Source organism: Trichoderma asperellum, chromosome 1 (genome assembly GCF_020647865.1).
Source record: "Trichoderma asperellum chromosome 1, complete sequence".
Lineage (NCBI taxonomy): Eukaryota > Fungi > Ascomycota > Sordariomycetes > Hypocreales > Hypocreaceae > Trichoderma > Trichoderma asperellum.
In genome coordinates, this window is record NC_089415.1 from 6,768,350 (window position 1) to 6,794,183 (window position 25,834).

At 49.5% G+C, this 25,834-nt stretch overlaps 12 protein-coding genes across 12 annotated transcripts; 4 read left to right on the forward strand and 8 right to left on the reverse strand.

The window, feature by feature from the left end:
- Positions 1–266: 266 nt before the first annotated feature.
- TrAFT101_002148 (uncharacterized protein) lies at positions 267–2,039 on the reverse strand (the record flags this gene model as incomplete). Its single annotated transcript, XM_024906446.2, has 2 exons — positions 267–1,810; positions 1,859–2,039. The coding sequence occupies 2 exons, from the start codon at positions 2,037–2,039 to the stop codon at positions 267–269; spliced, it is 1,725 nt and encodes a 574-aa protein (XP_024763266.1).
- Positions 2,040–2,445: 406 nt separating this feature from the next.
- On the reverse strand, positions 2,446–3,549 carry TrAFT101_002149 (uncharacterized protein; the record flags this gene model as incomplete). The annotated part of the gene is made up of 2 exons (XM_024903667.2): positions 2,446–3,080; positions 3,135–3,549. 2 exons carry the CDS (start codon positions 3,547–3,549, stop codon positions 2,446–2,448), a joined length of 1,050 nt encoding a protein of 349 aa, XP_024763267.2.
- Positions 3,550–4,609: 1,060 nt separating this feature from the next.
- TrAFT101_002150 (uncharacterized protein) lies at positions 4,610–6,665 on the forward strand. Its single transcript, XM_024907849.2, has one exon. It carries the CDS (start codon positions 4,693–4,695, stop codon positions 6,442–6,444), a length of 1,752 nt encoding a protein of 583 aa, XP_024763268.2. The 5' UTR covers positions 4,610–4,692; the 3' UTR covers positions 6,445–6,665.
- Positions 6,666–7,478: 813 nt separating this feature from the next.
- TrAFT101_002151 (uncharacterized protein) lies at positions 7,479–7,760 on the forward strand (the record flags this gene model as incomplete). The annotated part of the gene is made up of 1 exon (XM_024906448.2): positions 7,479–7,760. One exon carries the CDS (start codon positions 7,479–7,481, stop codon positions 7,758–7,760), a length of 282 nt encoding a protein of 93 aa, XP_024763269.2.
- Positions 7,761–8,291: 531 nt separating this feature from the next.
- TIM50 (mitochondrial inner membrane protein required for protein import) lies at positions 8,292–10,810 on the reverse strand. The gene is made up of 2 exons (XM_024899565.2): positions 9,650–10,810; positions 8,292–9,579 (listed from the first exon to the last, which is right to left on the reverse strand). Exons 1-2 carry the CDS (start codon positions 10,610–10,612, stop codon positions 8,959–8,961), a joined length of 1,584 nt encoding a protein of 527 aa, XP_024763270.2. The 5' UTR covers positions 10,613–10,810; the 3' UTR covers positions 8,292–8,958.
- A 198-nt stretch (positions 10,811–11,008) lies between these two features.
- On the forward strand, positions 11,009–12,849 carry TrAFT101_002153 (uncharacterized protein). Its single transcript, XM_024905268.2, has one exon. The coding sequence runs from the start codon at positions 11,582–11,584 to the stop codon at positions 12,668–12,670; it is 1,089 nt and encodes a 362-aa protein (XP_024763271.2). The 5' UTR covers positions 11,009–11,581; the 3' UTR covers positions 12,671–12,849.
- A 6-nt stretch (positions 12,850–12,855) lies between these two features.
- TrAFT101_002154 (uncharacterized protein) lies at positions 12,856–14,496 on the reverse strand. The gene is made up of 3 exons (XM_024899684.2): positions 14,231–14,496; positions 13,930–14,158; positions 12,856–13,865 (listed from the first exon to the last, which is right to left on the reverse strand). Exons 1-3 carry the CDS (start codon positions 14,331–14,333, stop codon positions 13,070–13,072), a joined length of 1,128 nt encoding a protein of 375 aa, XP_024763272.2. The 5' UTR covers positions 14,334–14,496; the 3' UTR covers positions 12,856–13,069.
- Positions 14,497–15,014: 518 nt separating this feature from the next.
- TrAFT101_002155 (uncharacterized protein) lies at positions 15,015–16,733 on the forward strand. Its single transcript, XM_024909645.2, has 2 exons — positions 15,015–15,360; positions 15,452–16,733. The coding sequence occupies exons 1-2, from the start codon at positions 15,211–15,213 to the stop codon at positions 16,655–16,657; spliced, it is 1,356 nt and encodes a 451-aa protein (XP_024763273.2). The 5' UTR covers positions 15,015–15,210; the 3' UTR covers positions 16,658–16,733.
- TrAFT101_002156 (uncharacterized protein) lies at positions 16,658–17,785 on the reverse strand. Its single transcript, XM_024906439.2, has 2 exons — positions 17,392–17,785; positions 16,658–17,327 (listed from the first exon to the last, which is right to left on the reverse strand). The coding sequence occupies exons 1-2, from the start codon at positions 17,700–17,702 to the stop codon at positions 16,814–16,816; spliced, it is 825 nt and encodes a 274-aa protein (XP_024763274.1). The 5' UTR covers positions 17,703–17,785; the 3' UTR covers positions 16,658–16,813.
- Positions 17,786–18,165: 380 nt separating this feature from the next.
- TrAFT101_002157 (uncharacterized protein) lies at positions 18,166–21,708 on the reverse strand (the record flags this gene model as incomplete). Its single annotated transcript, XM_024903668.2, has 5 exons — positions 21,413–21,708; positions 21,000–21,295; positions 19,740–20,945; positions 19,267–19,662; positions 18,166–19,163 (listed from the first exon to the last, which is right to left on the reverse strand). The coding sequence occupies exons 3-5, from the start codon at positions 20,839–20,841 to the stop codon at positions 18,166–18,168; spliced, it is 2,496 nt and encodes an 831-aa protein (XP_024763275.2). The 5' UTR covers positions 20,842–20,945; positions 21,000–21,295; positions 21,413–21,708.
- A 268-nt stretch (positions 21,709–21,976) lies between these two features.
- Positions 21,977–22,583, reverse strand: TrAFT101_002158 (uncharacterized protein; the record flags this gene model as incomplete). The annotated part of the gene is made up of 2 exons (XM_066126522.1): positions 21,977–22,268; positions 22,462–22,583. The coding sequence occupies 2 exons, from the start codon at positions 22,581–22,583 to the stop codon at positions 21,977–21,979; spliced, it is 414 nt and encodes a 137-aa protein (XP_065982625.1).
- Positions 22,584–24,550: 1,967 nt separating this feature from the next.
- On the reverse strand, positions 24,551–25,255 carry TrAFT101_002159 (uncharacterized protein; the record flags this gene model as incomplete). Its single annotated transcript, XM_024910939.2, has 2 exons — positions 24,551–24,819; positions 24,907–25,255. The coding sequence occupies 2 exons, from the start codon at positions 25,253–25,255 to the stop codon at positions 24,632–24,634; spliced, it is 537 nt and encodes a 178-aa protein (XP_024763277.2). The 3' UTR covers positions 24,551–24,631.
- Between the last annotated feature and the right edge of the window lie 579 nt (positions 25,256–25,834).

Consider the following 25,834-nt stretch of genomic DNA (forward strand, 5'->3'; position numbering starts at 1 on the left):
GAGGAGTGGATATTATTTACATGTATTTTGAGTTGTTGACGAATGCACTGCATCACTTGTTAGGAGTCCAGTTTACAGCATTATCGCTATCATAGTCGTAACGAGAATGGCCGCGGGGCAAGCGGACTATGAAGAACTACCATCTACAATTCAAATACCAGTAATGCAAATAGCATGTAGCACTCATTGTCTTGCAGTCAATCGGAAAGCTAGCCGGAGCATTTCATTTTAACATGATTTATCAAGACATCTGCTTTCAATTATACTTATAGCTTTAATGCTCGTAGAAGCTCTAATCTCTTCTTCGGATGTATATAAGGCCTCTCAAACTCTGGATCAAATGCATCTCTCATAACTCCCATGTCATAGCATACTTCATCGTTTATCTCAAGAGGATTCTCGCCACCATGATACAAAAAATTCTCAACTTCTTCGTCAATCCAAATTGCGCGTCCCTGAATATAATGATCGATGGGTACAGCAAACTTGACTTTGGGCCGCGTGTTTCGTTCATGCCAAAGCAGAGAGTCACGCATTTCCTCTAGTAACTCACGCTGGGTGCCAGATTGTAAAAATAAGAACCCCAGTTCAAGTAACTGCAATGCAGGAAGCTGTAAGAGTGTTAATATCAAATCAGCGGAATCCACTGGAATGTTCCATAACCGAAAATATTGTAGCCTTGTCCAGCGATCAACAGGAAGAAATGTTTGCAGCGCTGGTGGGATCTCATGGTGGCTATAATACATGGGGGCGTAGCTGAATATGTCCATGCCTGTTTCCAAGCTGAAATACTCTAGCTGTGACGATTTTGCTAAGGCGTTCCGCAAGAGATTACGGCGAAAAGCTGTCCAACTAAACTCCACCATAAGGGATAGATGCAATTTCTTTAGGTTAGGGTGCTGAAGGCAGGAAACAAAGTCTAAATACTCCTCGGATGGCTGCTCGAAGATGCGACAATTGAGGCCATTACGTAGATTGTGGGAGTCAATTCGAAGCTCAGAGACGCGATGATGCTGTCGCTCTTGAGCCAAAACCTTTACAACTAAACAATAGCCGCGCCATCGCGCTTTTGAATCTTCCCAAGGTGCGGGTTCTTCGCCAGTGTCGTAACAACGTTCAGTTGGCCAGCCGCGAGGAAGTGGATAATTGAATCCATAGGGGAAAGCTCGAATCATAGGAGTCTCGTATAGAGGGGTGAATAGCCATCCATGAGCAGCAGGTGTAACAGTGACTGTTCGCAGGGCGGGAAACCGCTGCAAAGCATATCGAAAAGCCTGGACATCAGCCCCATGAGCGATCACATCATCTTGCTGATGTAGGAGATCATGGTAATATGACCATGATTCTGCCAACGGCAACTCGGCATTTGCTTGCCGGTATATTCTAAGGTCTGTAGGATGGCCTGACTCATCGTGCCTTTCGCGTGACTGTAATTCCTCAAGGTTCGCATCCCGTTCCGTCTGAAACCATTCCATATCCGTCATTGGCCTATCGTATAATATCTCGAGAGGTATTGGCCGGACGGTATCCGGATGTTGATTGTTGGAATGATCAGCACGAGAGTGGCATAAGCGCGCATCGTCATAAATAAGCTCGATAATTTCCTGGCGATATACATCGTGATCGGCAATAGAATGAACGACGCGAATATTGAGTGGATTGGCAGAGAGAAAGACTCGATTAATACGTAACTTAATAGTACAAAAGAGTCTGCAAGTCAAGCGTAGATTCTTAATTGAGCGATTGTCTAGATAGCTCACTAGCTCTTCAATGAGCTCGGGAGGCAGTGTGGTTAAGAGAGGAGGAGAATCTAAAGATTGTCATTAGACTTTGAAGGCCGAGGGAATAGAAATCGTACCTGGCGAGATGAAGGCCGTGTACTCGCATGGGATAGCTTCGTCGACTGGGGACTCAATCGGAAACCGGCTGCGTATGTCCTCGGCTCTTCTGGCAAAGGCGGCCTCTGTCAAAATGTCATCTTCATCATCTTCTTCTATCGCGTCCTGGTCGCGAACAGGTGTTGATGAGCTATTTCCCATCGTTGTGCCAGCGACAAGAGCCAGAGGAATTTTCGATCTGCTAGTGGGATGTCGGTATTTAATACACACGTAGCATTGAGTCTGGTGCTGAAATGTCAATGGCGGGAATGATGGTTAAATAAAATTACCGTTGGCGGGGACATTTTGGGGATTCAAACATGACGCGCTAAGGCTGATCCTTCATGTGTGTTGGTTGAGAGGTTTTGTGCAACACGGCCGAAAATCATTCGAATACTCGAGTCTAATGAATCATAAAAAAGGCTAGCTCTACGCCCCTGTCGGGAGTAAAGAGATTAATGCAGCACATCTTGATTACCATATAGCAGAGCATTATAGAGTATATGTGCCTAACTTAACGACTTGTTTATATTATTTACAAAGCCAGAAGAGCGTGATTCATGTATCACTACTTTCCAATAACCTCGCCGATGCCAGCCAAAGTCATACCGCTCTGCAGTATAGACTTCTCAGATTTTTCAGGATCATAGCCAACGGATCTCATCCATTCTTCGACACTTTTGATACGGTCTGGCTTAATCCTATCCAGACGCTGGTATTCCCTTGTCCACAATCCCGTGTTACCGACGCTATTCGTCCAGACCGTAAACCAGTTATAGAACATGCTCTGCGGTGTCCACAGCGTAGGGTCATCATATCCCGGCGAATGGGCCACACCCATTTTTATAAGCGGATAGCCCTCACGGAACTCCTCTTCTGTCATTGGAACGTATCTTGACGGCTTGCCTGTGACCGCTGTAAGTGCCAAAGCGAGCTCTGCCCCTGAAGTGTGCTTGATGCCCACGCTTAAGAGATCTCCGCGAAACTCTTCTGGGTTTTCAAACATGTATCGCGCAAACCAAGCAAGGTCCCTTAGAGATACGAGCGCCATACAGCCGCTCTCGCCTAGGAATAACTTCCAGATCCACTCGCCCATCGCTTCGTCAAGCTTAGGAGCCCGTCGATGAAGGCTATCTTCGGCGTACGGACCACTTTCCAATAGGCTCCAATTCATAACATTTGTCGGCTGAGACTTGAGGTACTCTAGTACATGCACTTAGTAGAAACTCTGCTAATGAAAGGGGCATGGCTCTATACCTCCGAATTTGGCCTTTCCATCCACAAACGGGACGCGGAATCTAGGATTAAAGCCGCTCTTCTTGGACACATATGGTAGCGTGCTATAGATGAAGTGCTTTACTCCGGCACAGAGAGCCAGTTTGTAAATGCGAATACTCCAGTATATTTCGCTTTTCTCTCCAATTGCAAAGCCATTCGTATTCACAAAGACAGACTCGATGTTGTTGAAAGCAGACGCCAGCACTTCTTCGTCATAAGTATCGCCTTTTACGACTTCAATGCCGGGTAAAGCTGCCAACTTCTTGGGTTCTTCCTTTTCTGTATCTCGACTGAGGATACGCACTTTGTGGCCCGCTTTGGCGAGTTCTTGGGCAACATAGGAGTTTTGTGCTCCCACGCCACAAAGAATCAGGATGCTTAACGAATTTGCCATTTCTAGAAAACTGAATTGAGCAAAGTAAAGTAAGTAATATCTCGTTTGTGAGATCAGCGCATATTATCTGAAGGACATCCTCCAATATTTATAGTAACCCTTATCTTTTGCGACTGACGTTTAACCCTTTGGGTCTGAGGTAAACTCAATCTTCATTAATAATGTGGATCGTTTAAGTCACCTTTGCTGTCTTTATAATACTCTGCTCGTGCTCCAGTTTCTTTCTGACACCAGTGAGTCTGACACTCGACTGACACTCGATTAGTAATAGTGAGGATATATCGGTCTATGTAATCTCAGCATATATTGGACTGCAATGGTAGCTGAATTCTGATATCTCTTGGTTATTTACGACACAAGATTGATTATCTATTGTCCGGAACAGTTATATAGTGACTAAATATGACAATCATGCTGACGAGAAGAGGAGGACACTCGCGGAGAAAACGACTAGCCCCGGCATATTCAAGGGAGATATTGCTATAATATGGCTTTCTCTTCAATGAATTACCTACTGTGTTACTCTTACCTACTTATCGAGATTGGAAAGATGATATTTTACACGTTTTCTTCATAATATCAAACATGAAGTGTTTCGGATCCCATTTCCATGCGTTGGTCAGGAAGGAAGTATTTAGTTACATACTTACCTACCAGTAAGTAAATGGGCTCAAAAAGCCAAATCTCATCTGAAATCAATACTCTCCTCTCATAGCAGGCTTAGCTTAATTCTAAAACTGCTGCTTTTAGCTGCCGATGTACAGATAGCTTCCTATTATTGCCAGGCACCCTCTTATTTAACCAAACTGGCTTTCTTCAGACTTGCATCGTCTCAGGGGATGCTGCTACGAATCAGACACTAATGCGGGGCACCGACAGATACATAAAGGCGCACCTAGCCGGGGTGCAAAATCAAGTACCCGGGCCACGTTGCTGCTAAGGCCGCGCTATGGATCCGCGGATTGGACCCCTGAGCGCCAATCCACTAAATTATCTGCAGTACGTACCATCGTGTCTTGAGGCCGTCACAAACTCTAGCCTGGTCAGCATCTCTTCTTTTTCTACTTACTATTTTTAATTCTCTTTTTTCTCTTCTCTCTTGCCACCACCTTTCTCGTTTCTTTTGCATATGCGGCTGGCTACATGTTAGTCGCGGCGTTTCTCCGCAATGGCTTGGGCCTTCTGGTGCCTCTGGCGATAGCCTGCACCGTCTATCTCTATCTCTATCCCCTTTTCGGCGGCTGCGCGTTTCCTCTGCCGTCGAGAGACTCCAAGGAGGCCTTGGAAGCCACCAAACGGCTGCATTGGCCGTACACCGAGCTCGAGCCCGAAGCCGACTATGTGCCGACCCAACTGGCTCCCTTCCGACTTCTTGCTCTGGGCGATCCTCAGCTCGAAGGCGATACGTCGATCCCAACCGTCATCTTGGGCACCTTTCCCCACGTATTCAGTATCTTCGATCATGTCACGTTTCGCACCGAGCACTGGTGCTTTCGCGAACGCGTCCGGCAGATCGTGCACGACATTGTCGACATCTTTTTCGAAGACATCCCGTGGTTCCTCGAGTCGTTGCGCAAGCGCTTCGACCACTTCGGCAACGACTTCTACCTCGCCCATATCTACAGAACGCTGCACTGGTGGTCGCGCCCGACTCACGTTACGGTCCTCGGAGACCTGTTGGGCAGCCAATGGATCGAAGACGACGAGTTTGACATAAGGGGGCGCAGATTCTGGGAGCGAGCTTTCCGTGGCGGAGAAAGAGTGCCGGACGATGTCGCCGCGTGGCCGGAGCACGAGTATGAGCTCTCGGGCATGCTGGATGGATCCGAGGCGGAAGAGATTTGGACAAAAAGAATAATGAACGTTGCTGGCAACCACGATATCGGTTATGCGGGTGACCTGACGCCTGAACGACTGGAACGATTCGAGCGTGTCTTCGGCAAGGTCAACTATGAGCTTCGATTCGGAATCCCCATTAACGACACCGATACGTTAGCGACTTTGCACGACGATGCGACGAACCCCGAGTCGATTCGACTCGAGCCTGAGATTCGCATTGTTATTCTCAATGACATGAATTTGGATACCCCCGCCTTGAACACATCTCTGCAGGACGCGACATACAGTTTTATCAACAAGGTTATCGGTACATCGGCTGCTGTCGAGTACTCGGGTATCTTCACCCTCGTTCTAACCCACATTCCTCTTTATAAACCCGAAGGCGTCTGTGTCGACGCGCCCTTTTTCGACTTCCACACGGAGGAAGACGGCGGTGGCGTCAAGGAGCAGTATCTGCTAAGTGCAGATGCCAGCAAAGGCTTCCTCGAAGGATTCTACGGCATGAACAAAGACCCTAATGCTGCTGCTGGTGGAAGGGGTCGCAAGGGTCTGATTCTCAACGGCCACGATCACGAAGGTTGTGACACGTACCATTTCATTAACCAGACAAACGGCACAGATCCAGCTGAGCGCTTCTGGGAAGTGGCGAGATGGCGTGATGCTCAGGCTCAAGGCCTGCCCGACCTGACCTCTTCAGGTGTTCCAGGTCGCCGAGAGATTACCGTCCGTAGCATGATGGGCGACTTCAGCGGCAACGCCGGCCTACTCAGCATGTGGTTCAACCAGGAGACTTGGGAGTGGGAGTACGAGTTTGTCAACTGTCGCCTTGGCACGCAGCACTTTTGGTGGTTTGTCCATTTTCTGGATTTCGGAGTGGTTGTCGCCTTCTTAGTGTATATCGCGGTGACCATTATGGGCGCAGCAGGTGTCGATGTGGACGCGCGATTCTTTGCAGCGGTTGACTGGGGGAAACGCAGATTATCTGAGTGGTGGAATAAGAAGAGTAATAAAGAGGTGGCCGCGACACAGAACGGACATGCTAAGATAAAAGGGTGATTGGACATTAGCAGCGGAATACCCAAAACTTTTTTTTCTTGTACAATACAATAGACACGTTTTAATGTAGCATACTTGGGATTAAGGGAGGCAAAGGCACTTGTTACGTTTGTTTGCTTGGGTTCTTTTGTAAAAGGCAATGGGCACATGCCGGCAAATGCATGATTGGTGTTGTTGCTTTTCTGACGTTTTGGAGATGACACAGATTTACGAACACGAAGTTTTTTTTTTTTTTTTTTGACTCCAAGTTTCAATGTATGGATTGACAGAGGAGGAGATGTTTGTCTTGGTGGATGATGAGCTTTTGTATTCCTCTCGCTATAACTCATCATCACTCCACCTACCTATTTATGGCATATTTTCTAGAATGTTTAGCTCAAAACGCATGACGAGCGTGTGACACGACTTGCCGGAATCGTGCAAAAGATCCCATTGCCGAGTGATAACTTGAGCTATGTGTTACATGAACCGAGAGCTCTGTGGATGTAGCACATTTGTGTGTCGAGTGTGCCGAGCCTTGAAGATTTAACAGCCTTGATGTATGGCCACACATTGAGCACAGATCTCTGCTCGACAATGATGATGCATGAGCAAAAGAGATTACACTGACTCTTGAAGCGACGCAGGACAAGTGGTTTGACAGATCTTGCAGAAATGCATGGTAACCATGCCATGCACTTAGCTGTGATGGCCCATGTATATGTGGCACTAGAATTGCAGCCAAAATCCCAGCATATAGGTTCAACAAACAAACAAACATCTGAATATAGTTCCCGAGAAGCTTTGTGGCGAAGATCTTGTGTAGCAAACTCAAATAACCGCTCTGTGGCAGCCATCTGGTCATTGTCTTACAAAGAGCTTACTACAGAAATAAACACAAGATATTGCCCTCCTATTAAATATATGTCCCCCTTCCGCCAAAAACTGTCATTGTTGCAAAAACGGCCTTTGATCACGATTTCATTTTCATACATCAGCAAATGGATGCTCTAATACCGACAATCTACACCTACCGAACCTTTGTCTCAATCAAAATGCTGCTCCTCCGTCTTCTCGTGGCAGTCCTCTTCCATCTGCCAGTCGTGCTCTCAATGCCCTACTTTCCTACACATCTTGGTCTTCGTGATGGAAATATGGCGATCAATCCTCCTGTGCCTCCAACCACTATCGCCCCTTCGATTCCACCGTCATTGCCTCCACCGTCAACTACACCGATTCCAATCCCAACGACGACTGGAGATCATTGGAGGGAAATGTGCAAACCGGGTGCTGAATGCGACTGCACTCGCATCAAGGACAAAAACGGCGAAGAGTAATGAATAACCTTTCTCTCTCTCTCTATTCTCTATAAAAGAACTATTCCTTGCTACTAAATGAAGGTATTATATGTAGATACTTCCAATGCGTCACCAACCCTCGTTGCGATCACTGCTGGATCAATCTAACCGCTACTACAACGACTACAACTCGCCCCCTCCCATTTACATCTGTTACTCCCGTAACGAACTTTCTCAGAACGGATTATCAGACTCTGTTGCCAGGCACTTACACCAGCTCTTCTGGCGGGACAGCCCATGTGGTGATAGTGCAGCAGCCCTCTCAGTCGATTTCTATAAGCGTCGTGACAGCAACTGTGACTGATTTGGTGACGATTTCTGTGACCCCTTTCTGTAGTGCCTCTTTTGGCGGTTCAACAGCGACGGCGTCTCCGTCTGTGGAGTTTCAACCGGGTGTGGAATGGAAGAGATGAATTGGGTGGTATAGGCTAATATGGGAGAATGAGAATGAAGATTGTGTAAGAAGAAAATAGAAGAAAATTGATTATTCAAAATCGATGATTTGAAGGTGTTAATCATGGTGGTATCCTTCACTGCTAGATGTCTTTTAGATACAATAGCCAAGAAAAGGCGTCTTTAATGGGTTTAAGAAGCGACTTATTCTTTACAAATCCTGTTTGCTCGACTTACAACATGAGAGATTCAAAGCGAAAGAACACAGACACAAGCCAAAGCACCTCATTATCATCCGCAGCCATATTCAACCTTCACGTCACTTCACTGAACAAAATCTCCATACATCTCTTCTCGATATAATCCATCATCTCGTACATCCTCTAGTATACAAGTCGATTTACACAGAAGTACATTTTTCATCCTTCTTGTCGCAGCAAATACACAAATAAAAGTTTGGCAACCGTCAAAAGACCGCCTCGCGCACCGCGCCCTTCCCTGTTCCCCTTCTCCATTCGAGCATAAAGGCTTGACTTGCCCATGCCATGATGCCGAAGATATTTCTATATGCAAATAATCCTGTCCTCGATCGACAAACGCGAGAACCATAACCTGCCCTTTGTTTTTCCTGCTTCTTCTCGCGTTCCTTTTTTCTCGCCCCTTTTGATGTTTTTACAATTATTACAAAGCTGAAACCATTATGTAGCGGAGAGATAGTGAAACGCCATATCCATCACCTTTTTTTTGTGCGTCGTCATTTTTAAGATGGTTGAAAGGGTCTGCCTTAAGCCTTGGGAGCCTCGCCACCCTCCTTCTTAGATCCAAACATGCCTGAGAAGTTGCCCATCATGCTGTTCATCATCTCCTGCTGGGCCTTCTCCATAGCCTGCTGCTCCTCCTTGAGCCACTTCTCGCCGTTCTCACGAATCTCCTTCTCCAGAGCCTGGTAGTTTCGCTGGCCGCGCTCGCGAGCAAGGTCTTGAATCATCTTGCCCTGCGCATAAGCCTCGCTGGGATCCTGCTCTCCGTCAACGGGCACAGTCATGCTCATCTTGCTTGGCTTCAGACCCAGCAGGTTGCCAAGCGCACCCATGCCAGACGGCTTTCCGTGGCCCTTCTTTTCAGCAAGCTTCTTGTTGAATTCTTTTCGAGCAATGGCTTCTCGGCGGGCAAATTCGGTAGGGATGTGCTTTCCTTCGAAAGACTTGAGGATCTTTCGCACGTCGGAGTACTGCATGGTGTGGATATATTCGAGGAAGGGAATCAGAGCAACGAGCTCCTTGTCGCTCGCATCGCCCTTCCAAGGCTCCAAAACGATAGCGTTCTCGGGCTGCTTGCGGACATGTGAGGCTTTGGTATCGAGGATGATGACCTTGGAAAGGTCACGGTTGAGGTATGAAAGATCCTATTTGGATTATTAAGTCAGTTTGGTTCAAAGCTACTACATTGGAACTAGAAAAAGGGTAGAAACTTACCTTGACAATCTCTCCGTCCTCGTATTTGGTCGCCTCGCGATAGAGAGGCCACATGATGAAGCGGAAAGGATCCAGCTTTCGGACAACGGGTTCCGCCATGCCAAAGGGCTGTGTGGTAAACAGAACCAGCTCATAGTACTGACTCAGATATCGGATAAAGTAGTCCATGCCAGGACGCTTGGCCACTCTCCAGCCGTGCTCACGAGTCCATTCGCTGTGAATGAGCATGTCGTCCAGACTGAGGCAGAGGGTATAGGGTCGCTCGAAGCTGGGGTCGGGATCGGGCAGCAGCTTCTCGAACGCAGGATCCTGGTAGTAAGATACAGACTCAGACCATCGAGCCTTGGTGCGTTGCCACCACAGAAGAGGGCTCCAGCCGTTGGGAATATCCGGGTGACGGTCGGCTTCGATGGAGTCCTCCCAGTTGCGTCCCATGTATGCGACACTAACAACCGATCCCGTGCCAGCAACGGCCAGCATAAAGCGAGTCCACCACTTGCGATTGCGCTCGCTGGTAGAGACATATTCCTCTTTTCCTCCACGGCCTCGGCCACCACCACCGGCAGTTTCTTCCTCGGCGCCGACCTCCAACGCTGACGGCGACTTGCCCGCTCTCTGCTCCAGTTCGGCCTCTAGTGTTGACGGAATACCCTGGGTAAGATCGGGGAGCTTGTGGAAGGGAATGGGCTCAGGCTCGGCAGACTCGGCGGGCTTCTGCGCAGCATTGTCCTTTGGCGCTGCTGAGCTCTCTGCGGCGGGGTCTTTCGGCGTTGGTGAGGCCTGTTTCTGGGTGTCTTTGGGCGGCTGCGCAGAGCTCGGCTTGTTGCTCGCATAGGCTCGAAGGAATTGAGAAGCTGGAGCTGCTGTCGCCGGGCGAATCCGCAGAGGCTGCAGCGCCGCAGCTCGTGGTAGCCGGCCGGCCGTCAGCCCCAGCCGCGAGGCTTGAGCTACTCTGGAAAGCATCGTGATGAGAGACGTCGTTGAAGGATGCTGCGGGATAGTGGAAAGGCGAGAAAAATCAATTGCGCATGTCCAGGCCGCTGGACGTTGATCTCGATGCCGCCGGGTCCAATGCTCGTGGCTGGTTGCTGCGGGCGTTGGATGGTCGTGGAGGATGGAAGCTTCCTGCTCGGTAGTGACTCTCGCTCCTCTGCGTACTGGCCCGCCGCCGTCATCCAAGAGATTTTTTTTGTCGGGCAGGTCTCAGCCGGGGTTTAAGCGATTCTGGCATGTTCTGCTCGAGGTGGGGGTTTCTGCATTTGCCCCGTTTGGGCCCCTCACTGCCGCGTCCGGTCTAGCGCGCTCGCGTCCGGCTCACGTGCAAGGCGCTGCTAGCAGTTGGAGAACTCTCGGCCTTTCCGCTTTCTTCCCCAAAACCTCCGATCGGTACTGGGTACTTTGTCTGATATTCCCGGTTTGTCATAAGACAAAAATCGGCCTTCCCCAGCTTCCGTCTTTTGTCTTCCCCTCACTCGAGCAAAACCCTTGTTTTGGTCGTGTCTCTGTTCCTAATACGACGCTCATCTCAGATATTACTGCATATTGGTAGCGATATTACTGGCGACTCTCGCTCCAAGTCCCTTGTCTCAGCGCTGCTCTGGAACACCCGCCATTCCTTGACCATCGGGTGATCTCTCGTCCTCCGCCAATCAGTCAGACCCCTATCATGGCTTTTGCGTTCGGTGCAATTTAGAGGGTGGTTCATCTCGAGTCTTGTCATCTCGCCATGGAACCACTCTCGACGAGGCACCTCGTTCCCTGCAATTGATTGACTGACTTTATTCCGCCCTATTTAACCGCCGGTGTGGCAGGCCAGCTGGACCCCAGATTGCGAATACCACTGGCTACATGCAGATTGCGTTTTCACCATAGTTCGCCACATCTCGAAATTGGAAACAAGCTATATTTCCTTTCCCGCTCGACCACCTCATCATGTCTGAACATCCTTCCAAGAGCACTGGCCGCCGGCCTTCAATGACCAAGCCTGTGCCGCCACCAGCCCCAAGAAAGGCGCAAGCCACGGCCAAGAAGTCGCAAGCCGGGGCGCATAAACCACACGCCTCAGGAAACAAGGCGCATACGACCGCAATACAGAAGCCTCAGGCGGCTTCAACCATGGTTGCGGTCGAGCTCGAGGCTCCAGAGCAGGAGTCTCAAGCCTTGGCGGCCAGCAATGACAAGCCGGAAACTACATCTATCGATTCTCTGGCTGTTGATATCGCTTCTCTGACTCTCGATACTCCCATCATCGAACTCCGAAAGAAACCACCGCGCGTCCCGGCAACGCCGTTTCACTTTCTTTCTCTGCCCTCGGAACTGCGCGTCAAGATTTACGAATACTACTTTGAAGAAAACGAAGACGTCCTAGACTTATCTCCAGAAAACTACAAGCGCTACCACAAGAGGCTCGGCCTCATGCGCGTCTGCAGGCTACTCCGCGACGAAGCAACCTACTTCTTCTACGGCACCCGAACCTTTCGCATCTTCCCGACATATCCCGGCAAATACTTTAAGAGCAAGCGACCGCTCCTCGCCCGTCTCAAACCCCGCCAACGCGAATGCCTCACCTCTTTGGAATTGCGCCTCGGTCCGGGGTGGAATGCGCCACCTAAAGGGTGGGCTGTCAACGATGCGCTGGGGCTAAAGGACTGCGTCAATGTGCACAAGCTCAAGGTCCTTGTGGAATGCGACCCCAGCGACAATATCTTCAAAGGCTTCCGTCGCTCGGAGGGCTTTTACGAGAAATTCAGCCGCCAACTACTTGCCAGCGTCCTTGAGGCGCTGCCGGCGGTAAATGCCGTCGAGTTCGACGCCTGGTCTAGCGTCAAGAAATCGGGCGCCATGATGACTGGCCTTTTCAAGGTAGTGACCGAACAGGAGGGCTTGTCGATCCAATGGGGGCCAGATCGCGGCTGGACTGATGCAGACGACGAAGAAGAACCGGTGGCGACGGTTGGACCAGATCCAATAGGCCAATCGAGACCGTTCCGATCCAAGGGTTCGGAAACGCACACAACATAGGTTTAATGGTTGTGGCGTAATGGCATGGAGCAAATGGGTATTGAGATTCTGTTTGGAACTTGTTGGAATGATTATTATGATGGATGCAACCTATTATATGAACAGGCGCTTTGTTTGAACCTTTTATTACTCCCTTTATACTCACCTTTAACTTCTCAAAGCGTGTGTCTTTTTGGTTACGGCGTCAAAGACTCCCGATGAGGGTGCGCGCTCTCTTTGCATAGGTAGTTCAAATATACCACTCCTTCTATAGGCTATTACTACTCCTAAAACTATTTCATAAACTTGAAAATCTCGTGCATTTCGCTTCGTTTGGTATCTCATACAGATTCAATTTCCCAATACTGCTACTTTCTCTTTCTTCTTCTTCATCATCTTCATCCCCATCCTCTTCCTTCCTTAGAGTGCCCCAAGCGTAGCCAGCGCATTCTGCAGCTCCTTCACCGCAGTCGGCACATCATCGAAATTCAGAGCAGATATCGCAAACTTGGCATGTTTCTGCGCCTGCGCCATGCTCTTCTGATCCACCGCCGCTCGCGGGCTGCCTCCTAGCTTAGGAATCGGCGGCGGCGCTATAGGAGCCGGTGCGTGGATGGGAGAAGCGACGGCTGGCGGGACGGGAGCCGTAGGGGCCGTCCAGGCAGGTGGAACGGACGGGTTAACGGGTTGAGGAGGCTGGGGAGGAGGCGCAAAGGATGTGAATTGCGGAGGAAGCTGGGGCGTGATCGCAGGTGTAGGCTGAGGCGTGAAATGCGGAGGCTGGGTAGGGAAGAGAGGTTCTGCGGGCGGAGGAGGGCTGGTGCTCATTGGCGATGGGACGAATGGTTCGCTCTGATGCTGTTCGGCGGGGGCCTGCGGTGGGAAATATCCGTCTTGAACATGCTCTGCTCGCGAGGGCTCCCCGCCATCAGGAGCGTCCTCCACATATGCGGCCTGTGGCGGCGGCGAAGTAGCAGCAGCAGCTGTGAGCTCCTGAACATCGGGATCTAAGGGGTCGAGTGCGGGCTCTTCCTCTTCTTCTCGGGGCTTGGGGTTTGACTCGTTGGGGTCCTTTCCTTCGCGGATGGCCTTGAGGATGCGGGCGGCGTTCCACTTTGCGAACTTGATCTTCTGGAGGACTTCTGGTTCGGGGGTGCCCCATTCATGGGTGAGATCGAAAAAGGTTGCGGCTGCGTCGAAGGTATCGGCGGTTTGTCTAATAAAAGCAGTCAGAATCAAGCGTAACGCTGAGTTGTTTTTTTTCCTTCATACGGTCTCACCTCGTCACCTTATTCGCCTTCATTGTGCGTTCCGCACGATCAAACGTCTCCTGCGCAAACTGCTCGACGTAGGCCTGGCCTGCCGTATTGTCCATGATGGCATCGTCGTCTGGGCGCTCTGACTTTGTGGCCTCGAGGCGCTCCAGCAGCGTCTTGGTGAAGTTGAAGCAATCATCGTCCGTGGTGTGCAGGCTCTTTCCTACAATCTGGTTGACGGCATGGTATTCGCCTGTTTTTTTACATGTAAGAATACATTATTTCATGCATAGAGGTGCGAGATGAATGAATGAAGCGCACATACACCAGTACGAAATCGCTGGCTTAAAGGAGCGCAGCTGGTTTGCTCGGTTGAGAAACCGACTGACCTCGGGGATCTTGAGCGGCGGGGGGATTGGCTCAGCCATTGCGGTTTGCGCTCGTCTCTCTGGTATACTCGGTGTAGGTAGCAAAACGAATAGAAAGCAAAGCACAGCAAAGCGCCAGAGGGAAGAGAAGGGTTTCAAAAAGCGACGGAGCAGGGATGGAGATGGGACTGATGAGAGTTGCCTTGCGAGCGACGTAATATAAGGTGACGATGCTGCTCCCCCACATTTGCCCACATGGCAAAGGCACCTTAGAGCTGAATGTACTTTACAGTAGAAGGTGTTCAGCACCAGCCACAGCGTTTGCCCCGCCCGAGGTCGCGCCACACCAAGTACAGATATGGAAGCTGCCAAAAATCAAACGGCTTGGCTAAATGACACTGTGTGTGTGTTGAATAAGATGCACGTATTCAGACGTCTTGACGCCAAAACGCTGCCTTTTTATTCCCAATCTTAATAATTAAAAATTTCATTAAAATATGATCGATATTAGTCAAATGTATCAAAGCTACTCTATACACTACTTATATCTAGTGCAAAAGCCTATCGAACAGCCTAACGCTTCTATACATCTGACATAGGCTCCGTGCTAAAACCGCCCTGTCACATTGGTAAGCCATACCTCGCACTGTGCATCCTCCAGCGTGGCCTTTTCTGAAATCTCATCCCAATTGCACCAAAGCCAGCCACTATAAATTCAAGTGCTGTGACATCGTTGCCGCATTGACGTCGCATTTCCCATTTTCCATCTCCTCATTCACTTATTCGCTTCATCGAAAGGTGGAAAGAGGGTCTTTTATGAACAGCATCGCTCGCTAGCTTATTATAAGAGAGAGAGAGCGCTGCGATATTGCAAATCGACTTCTCACATCTCACTTACTGACAAACTTACACGTTCTTTTCGCATAAAACCACAGCCATGCATCAGCAAACTCTCCTCGCCACTCTGGCGGCGAGTCTGGCAGCTCTGCCCTTTGCCCAGGCTGGCTTGTACTCCAAGAGCTCTCCCGTTCTGCAGGTAGACGGCAAGTCATACGACCGTCTCATTGCGCAGTCCAATTACACGTCTGTAAGTGCCAAGACACATTCTCTCATGTATTTCATATATAAACATGCATGCATAAACTCTATATAAACACAACAGCAGCTTACACATCCAGATCGTCGAATTCTACGCCCCCTGGTGCGGCCACTGCAAAAACCTCCAGCCTGCCTACGAAAAAGCCGCCAAGAACCTCCAGGGCCTGGCCAAAGTCGCCGCCGTCGACTGCGACGACGAGTCCAACAAGCCCTTCTGCGGCTCCATGGGCATCCAAGGTTTCCCCACCCTCAAGATTGTCCGTCCTGGAAAGAAGGCCGGCCGCCCTGTCGTGGAGGATTACCAGGGCCCGCGCACTGCGAGTGGCATCGTCGACGCTGTGGTGTCCAAGATTAACAACCACGTTACCAAGTTGACGGACAAGGAGATTGATGGATTTTTGGAAAAGGACGAGGAGAAGCCAAAGGCTATTTTGTTCACGGAGAAGGGAACTACGAGTGCGCTGCTTAGGAGTATTGCCATTGATTTCCTGGATGTCATTTCGGTGGGACAGGTCAGGAACAAGGAAAAGGCCGCTGTCGACAAGTTCGGCATCTCTTCATTCCCGTCCTTCGTCCTCATCCCCGGAGGCGGCAAAGAGCCCATTACCTATGACGGAGAGCTCAACAAGAAGGACATGGTCGAGTTCCTCAAGCAAGTCGGCTCTCCCAACCCCGATCCAGCTCCGGCCAAAGCCAAGTCTGGCAAGAAGTCAGCAACCTCCAACAAGGCAAAGGAAGCCAAGGAAGCATCATCATCATCATCCACCGCATCCTCCGAAACCTCTACAGCCGCCGCGCCCGAGACCACCCTCATTGAAATCCCCGCTCTTAAATCCAAGGTCGAGCTCGAAGAGCACTGCCTCCAGTCCAAGTCTCAGACATGTGTCCTGGCCTTCGTCCCCGCATCCACCTCTGAGATGCGCAACAAGATCATTTCGTCCGTCTCCCAGCTCCATACCAAGTACGTTCACGGAAAACGCCACTTCCCCTTCTTCTCTCTGGACAGCGACGTCGAGGGCTCTGCTGCTCTGAAGGAAGCTCTCGGTCTTGAGGGCAAGATCGAGCTCATCGCCCTCAACGCCCGCCGTGGTTGGTGGAGGCGCTACGAGGACGGCGAGTTCAGCGTCCACAGCGTGGAGTCCTGGATCGACACTGTCCGAATGGGCGAGGGCGAGAAGAAGAAGCTCCCCAAGGGCGTTGTCGTTGAGAAGCCAGAGACTACCGAGGAGGCCAAGGTCGAGACGGAAGCCCCAGCAGCCGAGGAGTCTAAGCATGATGAGCTCTGAGAAGAAGCTATATTTTGACAGCTACAATAAGATCTAATGTTAGAAAATAGGAAAAAAAAAATGAACAAGATTGAACATAAAACATTGTCGTAGAGTATTTGCCGTAAAACTCACCTGGTATCATTCAAAAGCATAGCAGTCCAAAAGAAACGCCCCTTAATCATCCAAGCTCACGGCCATCATATCACTCCTCCGTACTGCTCCTTCTTTAATCATCTTCCTTCCCTTCTGCTTCACAATACCATCCAGCAATCTCCTCACTTGTTTACACCCATCCACTCCGACTACTAGCATGCCCTCCAGCCGGCTCACCTGAACACGGCTCTCACACACCAGCACCGCAACCTTGTCGCTGTCTCCCAGCGTTCCAACCGTCAGATAGGGCAGCTCTTGTTCCTCTTGGGTATTCAGGTCAAGCAGAGGATCGGCTGCATCGTCGCCCGCCGCGTAGGACGAAGTTGAGCCTGCGGTACAGGCCGTGATATAGTCTGTCATGGGGATACCAGCGTCGATGACGGCAAGGGTGGTTGCGTTTATCAGCGCAGCAAGAAGTGAGCCATCCTGGGACAAGACATGCAGAGACACTGTGATAGTCGAGTGTGGGAACAGATGCGTGTGCAAGTTGGCGGCCAGCGCTTTCTGAATCGTAATCTCCATCTCTTGGATGCGCCTATTGTAGATGCCGCGATTAGTATTCTTCTCATTTCGTTTTAACCGCTTTTCTTTCTTCTTACCTATCGTTTCTTCCTCTTCTCTTGCGATCCACGCTCGAAAAGCCAGCCACTACCACATTCACCACGATGCTCGCTCCCTCTTTCTGCCCAGTAGCCTGTGCGCTTCCAACGGTTCCCTTCTTCTGTCCCGCCTGTGGCTCTGCCGGGCCAGTCACCACACACATGACCTTTGTATGGCCCATCTCGAGGTATGATGATCCATCGGCGGCGTCTTGGGTGTGAATCTGGGCATGCAGACGACGGAGGTCGTTCCATCGGCGGCCGTCGATGCGCAGCAGCGCTAGGGAGTACGTTGATGTGTCGAGAGGCATGACAAATGCTCTTAGGTGTGAATTGAACTGTTACAGCCGAAAATAGCGGTCTCTGGGAATATTTTGTTATGCGACAAAACACAATTGCAGATGCCAGTTGAAGATCTGCGAGGCCTAGAAATTTTGGAGCTTTGAAGCGTAGTGGGGTCAATTGGAGCTGCAGGTGTGGCTGACAACGGGAATGTGCTGTGGCGCTGGCTTCTAGATCAGTCGCTTGAACTAGAATCAGCAGTAGGAATGCACGACATACAAATGGAAAGAAAAAGGTATAATTAACAATTGTTTAAAAAAAAAAAAAAAAATGTAAAATAGTGTTCATTAAAGATGCATAATTACATTACATCTGCAGTGGCCACGCACGCTCTCAGCGTGGTCGGGTATAGCAGCTACTATTAACTAAAAGAAGAATCTTACACCTTTGGGGCCAATGCCGACAGTAGAACAAACAAAACCAACTCGCTCGCTATAATAGCAGTCTATGCTCCTCAAATGGAGCCGCATCAATGTTATCAATAACAATCCGCCCGGATTTGCTCAATTCTGCGCCAAGATCAGATATCGGCGTGGAAAGCCGAGTGTGTGCCACCTCCTGTCTGCTCACCCTCGCCTCGTCTCTTGGGATCCACAGAGTTGGCTTCGGTAGCCAAAGTTCCGGAGGCTCATACGTAGCACGTTTATCTCCTTCTTTGTACGCAATCGGCGGTCGTTCTTCCTGTGGAAGCAGCTTGCGTAATGCCACAAAGTCTTCGTGCTCCTCTGGGTGCAGCCACCTTATAAGAAATCCTGGAGGCTCTTCTCCATCTCCATTTCTAAGAAAAGCAAATGCTCTTCTTAGATATTCGTTAATGCCATATTTGTCTGCCTCGGTCTTGAATTTTTCTATAGCAGCAGATTTCACCCAAGCCGTCAGAGCCATTCGGATGTTGCCAGCGCCTTCAAGACCCCGATTAGAGACCACATGGTGATCGTCTTCGTCAGTGTCCTCTAATTCAGCCTCTTCTTCTTCGTCGCCAAATGCTTGTTCCACATCAAAGTAGCTAGCAGCTGCACCACCAGCATCATTTCCATTCGCTTCTCCACTGTCGTTGTTAGCGGCGAGCTTTATTTTTTCCTCTTCTTGGATCTGCTCTTCCAGTGCCAGTGTTTGTGGCAGATTCCACATGAGGCGTGATATGGCGTCTCTCAGCAGGAAATGAATGAGTCCCGTGAAAAGCAGAAGAGCAATGACCAACCCCATGGGTCCGTACGCCTTATTTAGAATCAATAGGCCAATCAGGCATATTTGTGCCAGGTAAAGGCCGATAATCAGTTGTTGCAGTGCACGTGGATAGAAGAGGCCTTTACTATCCGTCGATGTATCGAAAACATAGATCAAGTTGTATTTCCAAACCAATCCCATAAACGCCATACCTCCAGCGCAAAAGACAAGAATCAAGGGCGCAATGCAGGCATATGAAAGTGCTGATGAAAAATTTCCATGGTCAGTCTATAACTTCCTACATAAGGCTATGAAATAGATGGTTGTATATCATGGGTAGAGAAAAAGTAAGAATGCAAAACGTACCAATTACACCCATGTTCGTGAACACGGGAAATATGCCACCCCAACGAGCTGGTCGAAGCTTGTGCCAAGTTTTGAAGCGTGTCCTTGGTACATCGGAAGTTTTCGCTACAATTTGATGGCGAATCAGTGAAAACGCCTGCAGGATGCCAGTTCCGCCAGTAGCCAAGCACTGGATCAAAATATATGACAGGTAGAAATTAGATGCTTTGGGCAGATTCTGTGCGAGAAGCGACTGGATACCAAGGGGATTTTCGATAATGCTTTGAAGTGCTCCCGATGCAGCCGAAGTGATGGTTGTGACCAAAAACACTTGAACGACTTGAAACGCAAAATATGCATTTTGCGTGAAGAGCTCTCCAATAACGAGAGATGGAATTCCAGCTTGCGCAGCGCAAACTAAAAAACAGGGAGAGGTTAATTTTAGTTCACATTTCTTGTTATAGCCGGGAAAGGGTGGAAAAGGAGTTTCTTACTTCTCAAGATGATCGGCACCAGCGCCATAAGTACAGATAAAGCAAAAGGCGGGAGAAAACCACCAATAACACCTTTCACAAAACTGGGTAAATCGTTGACCCAATGAAGAAACGGGACTTCTTTAGTCAGGTAATCAATGTTGGAAACAAGGCCGACAAAGGCTGCAGGAATCGACCAAAATATGATGGCGGCGGTAATGCCACAAAGAATCAAGAGACGCCGAATGATGCGTTCCCACCATTTCATCCTGAGCGATTCCCATATAACCTCCTCTGGGCGAATTCCAAGCAGCCCGGGAGCCATCTGCAACGGCAAATGATGCACCACCACTTGCTGCGCAGCATGAGCAGCCTCCTGGGTATCGAATTCTATGAAAGCGGCGGGCAGAGGGTCGGCTTCGCCTCTCCGGATTCGACGTCGTAATTGAAAGATTTCCTTATTAAGCTCCTTGAGTCTGTTGCGAGTCCAACGAATTGTATCGACTCGACGACCGAAATTACCGATGGGTCGATGGTGTGGTCTGTCTTCAGCTGGTATCCATTGGGCTGCGACAGAGCCTCTAACGTCCGCCAGGTCGGGTCTTAATCCGTAAGGATGAACATAATCCAAATCCTCAGCTTTGATCTCCTCTTCTTCATGAGCAGGAACATTTTTGCCTCCTTCGGCGTCGTTGACGTTGTCTTGAAGTTCGATTTCCGGCAGAAATTGAATATCAGGTAATACCGCTTCCCGTGGCTCATTAGACTGTCGAACAGTTTCGCCACTGTCTATAGTGGTCATCTCGTTATGTGAGGACATGTCTTTCCCATTTCCAGTATTTTGATCATTCAGAGTTTGAATTGCACGCCCTGTTGTGAACCAGCGCCGCACGCCAGCAGACTGTGGGTTATTGCGATAGAACTTATTGCGGGCAGCATTAGCCTTCTTGATTAAAGCAATCTCGGCTTTCTCTAGTCGCAGGGCAGTTTCCTCCCTTTCTTTGACCAAATTTGCAAGTTCTTTGGTCGTGCGTGGGATGAAAATTCGCTTCGCAGAATCGCCATAGAGCTTTCGAAGTCTAGCTTCATCGCGGTAAGGCTTCGGCACACAAAGCAAGAGCATTGTCTTGGACGATAGTCGATCAGCATAATAGGGCGACGAAAGATATGCCTGTCGCAGGCTAACGAAGTAGATGCACTCTCGAACAATTGTAAATAGAGTAAACCCTGTAACTGTATGTTAGTAGAAATCATACAGGCCAGCTGCTAACAACTCCTTACCAAAGAATAACCAGGCAACTATAGCATGGGCCCATAGCTTTGCCGATCCGGTGATGACATTACCAATCGTCAAGAGTTCGAGCTGGGTGAGATCGTTGCCGCCTGTGCCGTGTATTGGAAAGAGGATTGGCCATACGATGCAGCAGCCAACAAGACTAACATTCCGCAGGACTTTGAGGTAGCGAAGGAAAAAGTAGGCGTCGAGGGAGCCATAGTTGAGAAGATAGGTATCTGGGATCTGGTAAAAGGGCTTGATCCAATTGAATAGGCCAGAGGGCAGCTCAGGGGTGGGTTTTCTAAGACGAGTTTTGTGAGATTTAAACAAACATTGAGGTCCAAATAGATTTGTGAATCAAGAATCGAAATGTGGATTGGCACAAGGGAACCGTGAAAAGAGGAACAGGAGCTCTTACTCTGGGTATCGAAGACTAGGAATAGTTTTCGGCGCATAAACCCGCTTGCATCGAGGCCGCAACAGGATGAACGAAAGCAAGCATAGGCTCAGGTATATCGCGATGGGGGCAAAGGTAGCACCAAGTTTAGACAGAGAGGCGGTCTTGTTTCCATTTGCTGTACTCAAAGTACCACCGCTGGATCCATCGCGACCAGACCCAACGCGAGTGTCATTTGGCTGCAGAATAAGAAAGAAGTTAGCTAAAGTCAGCCGACGCACAGCATCATTTGAGTTGTGGCTTGAGTTGGCCCCCAGCCCAGAGTTGCCCGTCCCGCTTCAGCTCCCAAGGTGCAGCGCCAGCTGGCGATACTGTGGATTTGCAGACAGAAGCGACATCGCGGCGGCACAATGGCTGCAGCAAAAATACCTAGTTTTGCGTAGAGGGGCGTTTCGCCAAGGCGACAGGACGTACCAGCGTAAGGCTCCTCTCCAGGAGCCCGTGCCATGACATGGCGATGTCGAGAAGCTGGCGATGCGGAAGAAGCTCAGGCTGCTGCAATGGTATCGCACAGGCAAGACATTTTCACCGCTGACAGAGGGAGCCAACAGTCGGAAGCCGTGTATATTTTCCGTGTCCCATCCACGGGGGAGAAAAATCAACGCGAGCAATGTACAGCAGCTGAACCAGATCCAGCAGCCGATTTTTCAGCAAGTCAGGTCGAGCCGACCGCGCACAAAACCAGTCGCGGGCCGTACTTGTAGTGTTCTGCACAACGCCGCCATTGAACAGCCACATCCAGGCATTTAGCCCGATTTGCCAATTGGGCGATGGCTCGGCGCCAGGGTCCGGGTTGACGAGCCGGGGGGCAGGTTGACTGGCAATCTATCAGCGAGAGGGGACAGCAGCAATGGTTGGCGTCAGCCTTTTTTTTTTTTTTTCTGCACTATCACTGGCAGGCCGACACAGGGGCCCCGTCTCATCTGGGATGATGGTGGATGGCAATCAAAGGGGGCAATAATATTTAGTGCGTGTATGGACGCCGTGAGGCTCGCTCGACCCGTTCATACGTATCCACGGCATCAAGGATGATCCCTGTCTGCCATCGCCAATCGGAAACGCAGATTGGAATCAGCGTCTTGCTGTTGTCTTCTTCGGCAGTCTCGTGCTTCGTCGATACAGGCGGGATCATGTACAAGTAGTAGTAGTATGCACAGGCAGTGGCATGTGCTGTATATGCGCGAGAGCGGGTTCGGATCCTAGACGCACCTGGAGTGGGGAGAGAGGCGAAGCGAGACTCGAACCGTTGATGATGATGATGATGATGATGATGATGCTGCTGCTGCTGCTGCTTGCCCGCCAGATGCATGTCTCAAGGAGTCACGGCCGAGCTGATTTGCCGAGTGCAGCGAATTGCAATTGGCGATGCAGCGCTAAAGTGGCAATGTCTCGGCGGGCGCCTTGATGATGTGATGTTGAGACAGGAAATCTCGGGAAGTTGTGCGCTATGGTCGATGCCGTAGGTCGGTACACCCATATACCTGGTCAAGTCGTCTTAGTGCCCTATAGGCGAGGTACCACTTAGTAGAATCTTATGTCCTACCTCAGCTACCAGTGCCGTCACCCGGCTGTTGTCCTTCACGTTGTAAGACGCCGTCCAGGCTGTTTCGATCTAGAACCCGCTGCTGGGATCATCCTCTGGCCTCTCCGAAAGTGACGTGTCAGACTTGGGTCTCTTAGTTCTCGCTCCCTGCATTTACGGTCCATGCTGCCCACTCGATGCCTCTTTGAAGAGTGCTTGCCGCAATATCTCTGCCCTTTTCTTCCCTCTTCCCTCTTTTCTCCTTCTCGCATGTTATTGCCTGGTGGAACGACTGCAGGGATGCGAGCCAAGACGGCGTCTCCTCCAACGGTTAGTGAGCTGAGCCGTGAAATGAAACGGCGTTCCTGAGCCGCTCCGAGGCTTGGCCCAAGGCTCTGCTCTATGGGGTTAGCTCAATGAATAGTTGCGAGCTGAAGGCCCCCAAAAGACCCCAAAAGATCCTGGCGCTCTTAGTGGCAGCACCTGGAGCGTAAGGCTCGGGGTAAACAATGCCGCCATTAATACGGAGCGTGAATCGACAAAATCTCGGCGTAAGAATAGACCTGGGGCGCTTCTTTTGTATTTATTTTGCAGGTGGCCCAGCTTCATCATAACAAATCAGCACAAGCAGCATACCCTATGAAATTCAAAAAAAGCCATACTCACTCTACTACTGCAGACAAATATTTTGAAAATACGGAAAATATACGATACATTTTGGCAAAAAAGGCTATCTAAACTAGACTATCTAAGGTAGATCAATCAATCATTCATCTACCTTGTTTTCACCATACCCTTGAACCATCTCCAATTTTTACCATAAGAAATCATTTTCGTCTATAGATTGCCAATGGGGCTGGTTTCGATACTTCAATCAGTAATCTAGCCATTTCGAGTTTCAATTTTACTCGCCCTTTTCGCAAGACTTCTTAAGCCCATGTTAACAACCACCATCGACGGTTCCCACCTCCTCTGGTTATTGTAGGAATTACTGCCTCCATACGTCCGCGTCACAGCTCCAAAAAAAGAGAGTATCTACCTCATATTGTACTAGAGTGAGTATATGCGGTGTAAGATTAACTTTACCATTGTCTATAATAGTATTTATTTCTTTTCAATTCGCAATCTCAGGCCGCTGTATCCTCGCATACTACTGTGAAGACGCCCTAGGTGTCTATGTATAAGTTTTACACGTAATAGCATGCATCACTACGCTCGCCACTGAGGCACTCTATATATCGTTACTCAAAGAACTAATCCAACGATAGCTTCGACAATTGTTAGAAAAGCCAAAAAGTTAAGAGTGCAGGGCTAGAAGCACACGTGGAGGAGACGCGTACGACCATCGTCATCGTCCTTGGATGCATCCACTCGCCATCTACTAAGCGGAATCCTAATCGAGGTCTTATTACAAACACTCTTACACGTATCCTCAAAGTCTGTGCAGTAAAATCAAGCCTCAATTCAGTTGGCCAAACTTTTTCTACGCCGTAGAGGCAACAAAAGAGGGGGTATTATCGCATGCTATCATCATCATATCCATAAACCTCCACGCTCAGCTTTTCCCATTTGCTCCGCCCAAAACGCAATGCCATAGCCAAAAACTCGCTTGTAACAAGGAATCTCGCCAGCACCATGAATGGTAGCCGAGCTCTCTCTTAATCGGGCAGTGGACCAACCTCCTCCGTAAAGTCCCACACGTCTATGCCCTCCTTCACCACCATCCAGCCATCTTCCACCTCATGGCAAGGACTTTGCGCCTGTATTTTCTCCGCCTCTTGCTCATAAGCGAGCCTCAACTGTGCCAAAGCGTCGGAAATATCCAAAACCTGGCTTTGCTTGTCCTCTGTCCATTTTCTCCTGCGTTAGCCCCAAAACCCCTTTTTTCGTAACTCAAACCAGGTTTTGAAGTAGCGTTTAGTGGCAAACTTACCAGGCTCAACTTCTCGCCGTTTTTCTGCCTTCCTGGAACTACGACTGCACGTAAACCCCGGGTCTCTATCAACGGCCTTTCCCTTACTGCTCTTCTTTTTCCCCTTGCCGCGAGGCTTCTCTTCGTCACCTTCATAAGGAGTCATAGGCTGCATTTCGAAAGTGGTATACGTAGCCTCTGTCGACTCCTCATAAAAGGACTTCCGGTACAGCAATAATAAATCTTGCTTGCTGCCCCGTGCCTCCTTCTCCCTTTTCTCCAGCAGAGAGGCTCTTTTGGAAGACTCTCCCAGGCGGCAATCTGCCTGGAAGTTTGCTCCCATTGGAAACCCTTGCCCGGGATTAGACATAGCCTCGGCCCAAATAGGGAGCAGTATCGAAGCGAGGTTGAAGGTATTAGGATATTAGGAGCAGTAGCTACCGTGCTAGGGTATGGTAGTTAACGGTTATTAGTTGAAACGAAGAATAGATAGATAGATGGAATAGGAAATCTGAGTAGTAAATAGCAAAGGAAAATTTCAACCACAGGAAGGGGAAACCCGACGTTTATATAGACTGCTGGGTTGCTACGTGGTCCAACTTGTACTTATCAAGCCCATCTGGTTGCCCAAGCAGCTTCCCCCCAAAAGACACACAGTTACGCGCTAAATAAATCATCAAGCAACCGAACATCCTAAAGACCTTTAAACATAGACATAGAGCAGATAGACCGGAAACCCAGCCCTCGCGTACAAAGTTTGTCCCCGACTTACCAAATCGTGTCCTCACTAAGACGCCCGTTTTCAACTTTTTTTTAATCAAAAGTAGCTCTGAATTTCATGTGGTCACACGGCGGGTGGATCGATAAGTACTAGTAGTGGATGTCTACCTATTCAAATCACTCGCATAAAAGGTTCGCGAATAAGCTCTTCGGATGCTCCCGCGTCGAA

Bases quoted from the DNA above. Each gene is read 5' to 3' on its own strand.
- TrAFT101_002153 (XM_024905268.2), top strand. From the start codon at position 11,582: ATGTCTGAACATCCTTCCAAGAGCACTGGCCGCCGGCCTTCAATGACC.
- TrAFT101_002156 (XM_024906439.2), bottom strand. From the start codon at position 17,702: ATGCCTCTCGACACATCAACGTACTCCCTAGCGCTGCTGCGCATCGAC. The intron at 17,328-17,391 runs GTAAGAAGAAAG...CATCTACAATAG, and splicing joins AGAAGAGGAAGAAACGATAG to GCGCATCCAAGAGATGGAGA.
- TIM50 (XM_024899565.2), bottom strand. From the start codon at position 10,612: ATGCTTTCCAGAGTAGCTCAAGCCTCGCGGCTGGGGCTGACGGCCGGC. The intron at 9,580-9,649 runs GTAAGTTTCTAC...TAATCCAAATAG, and splicing joins AGGACGGAGAGATTGTCAAG to GATCTTTCATACCTCAACCG.
- TrAFT101_002155 (XM_024909645.2), top strand. From the start codon at position 15,211: ATGCATCAGCAAACTCTCCTCGCCACTCTGGCGGCGAGTCTGGCAGCT. The intron at 15,361-15,451 runs GTAAGTGCCAAG...TTACACATCCAG, and splicing joins CGCAGTCCAATTACACGTCT to ATCGTCGAATTCTACGCCCC.
- TrAFT101_002154 (XM_024899684.2), bottom strand. From the start codon at position 14,333: ATGGCTGAGCCAATCCCCCCGCCGCTCAAGATCCCCGAGGTCAGTCGG. The intron at 14,159-14,230 runs GTATGTGCGCTT...GTAAAAAAACAG, and splicing joins GCCAGCGATTTCGTACTGGT to GCGAATACCATGCCGTCAAC. The intron at 13,866-13,929 runs GTGAGACCGTAT...TGCTTTTATTAG, and splicing joins AAGGCGAATAAGGTGACGAG to ACAAACCGCCGATACCTTCG.
- TrAFT101_002150 (XM_024907849.2), top strand. From the start codon at position 4,693: ATGTTAGTCGCGGCGTTTCTCCGCAATGGCTTGGGCCTTCTGGTGCCT.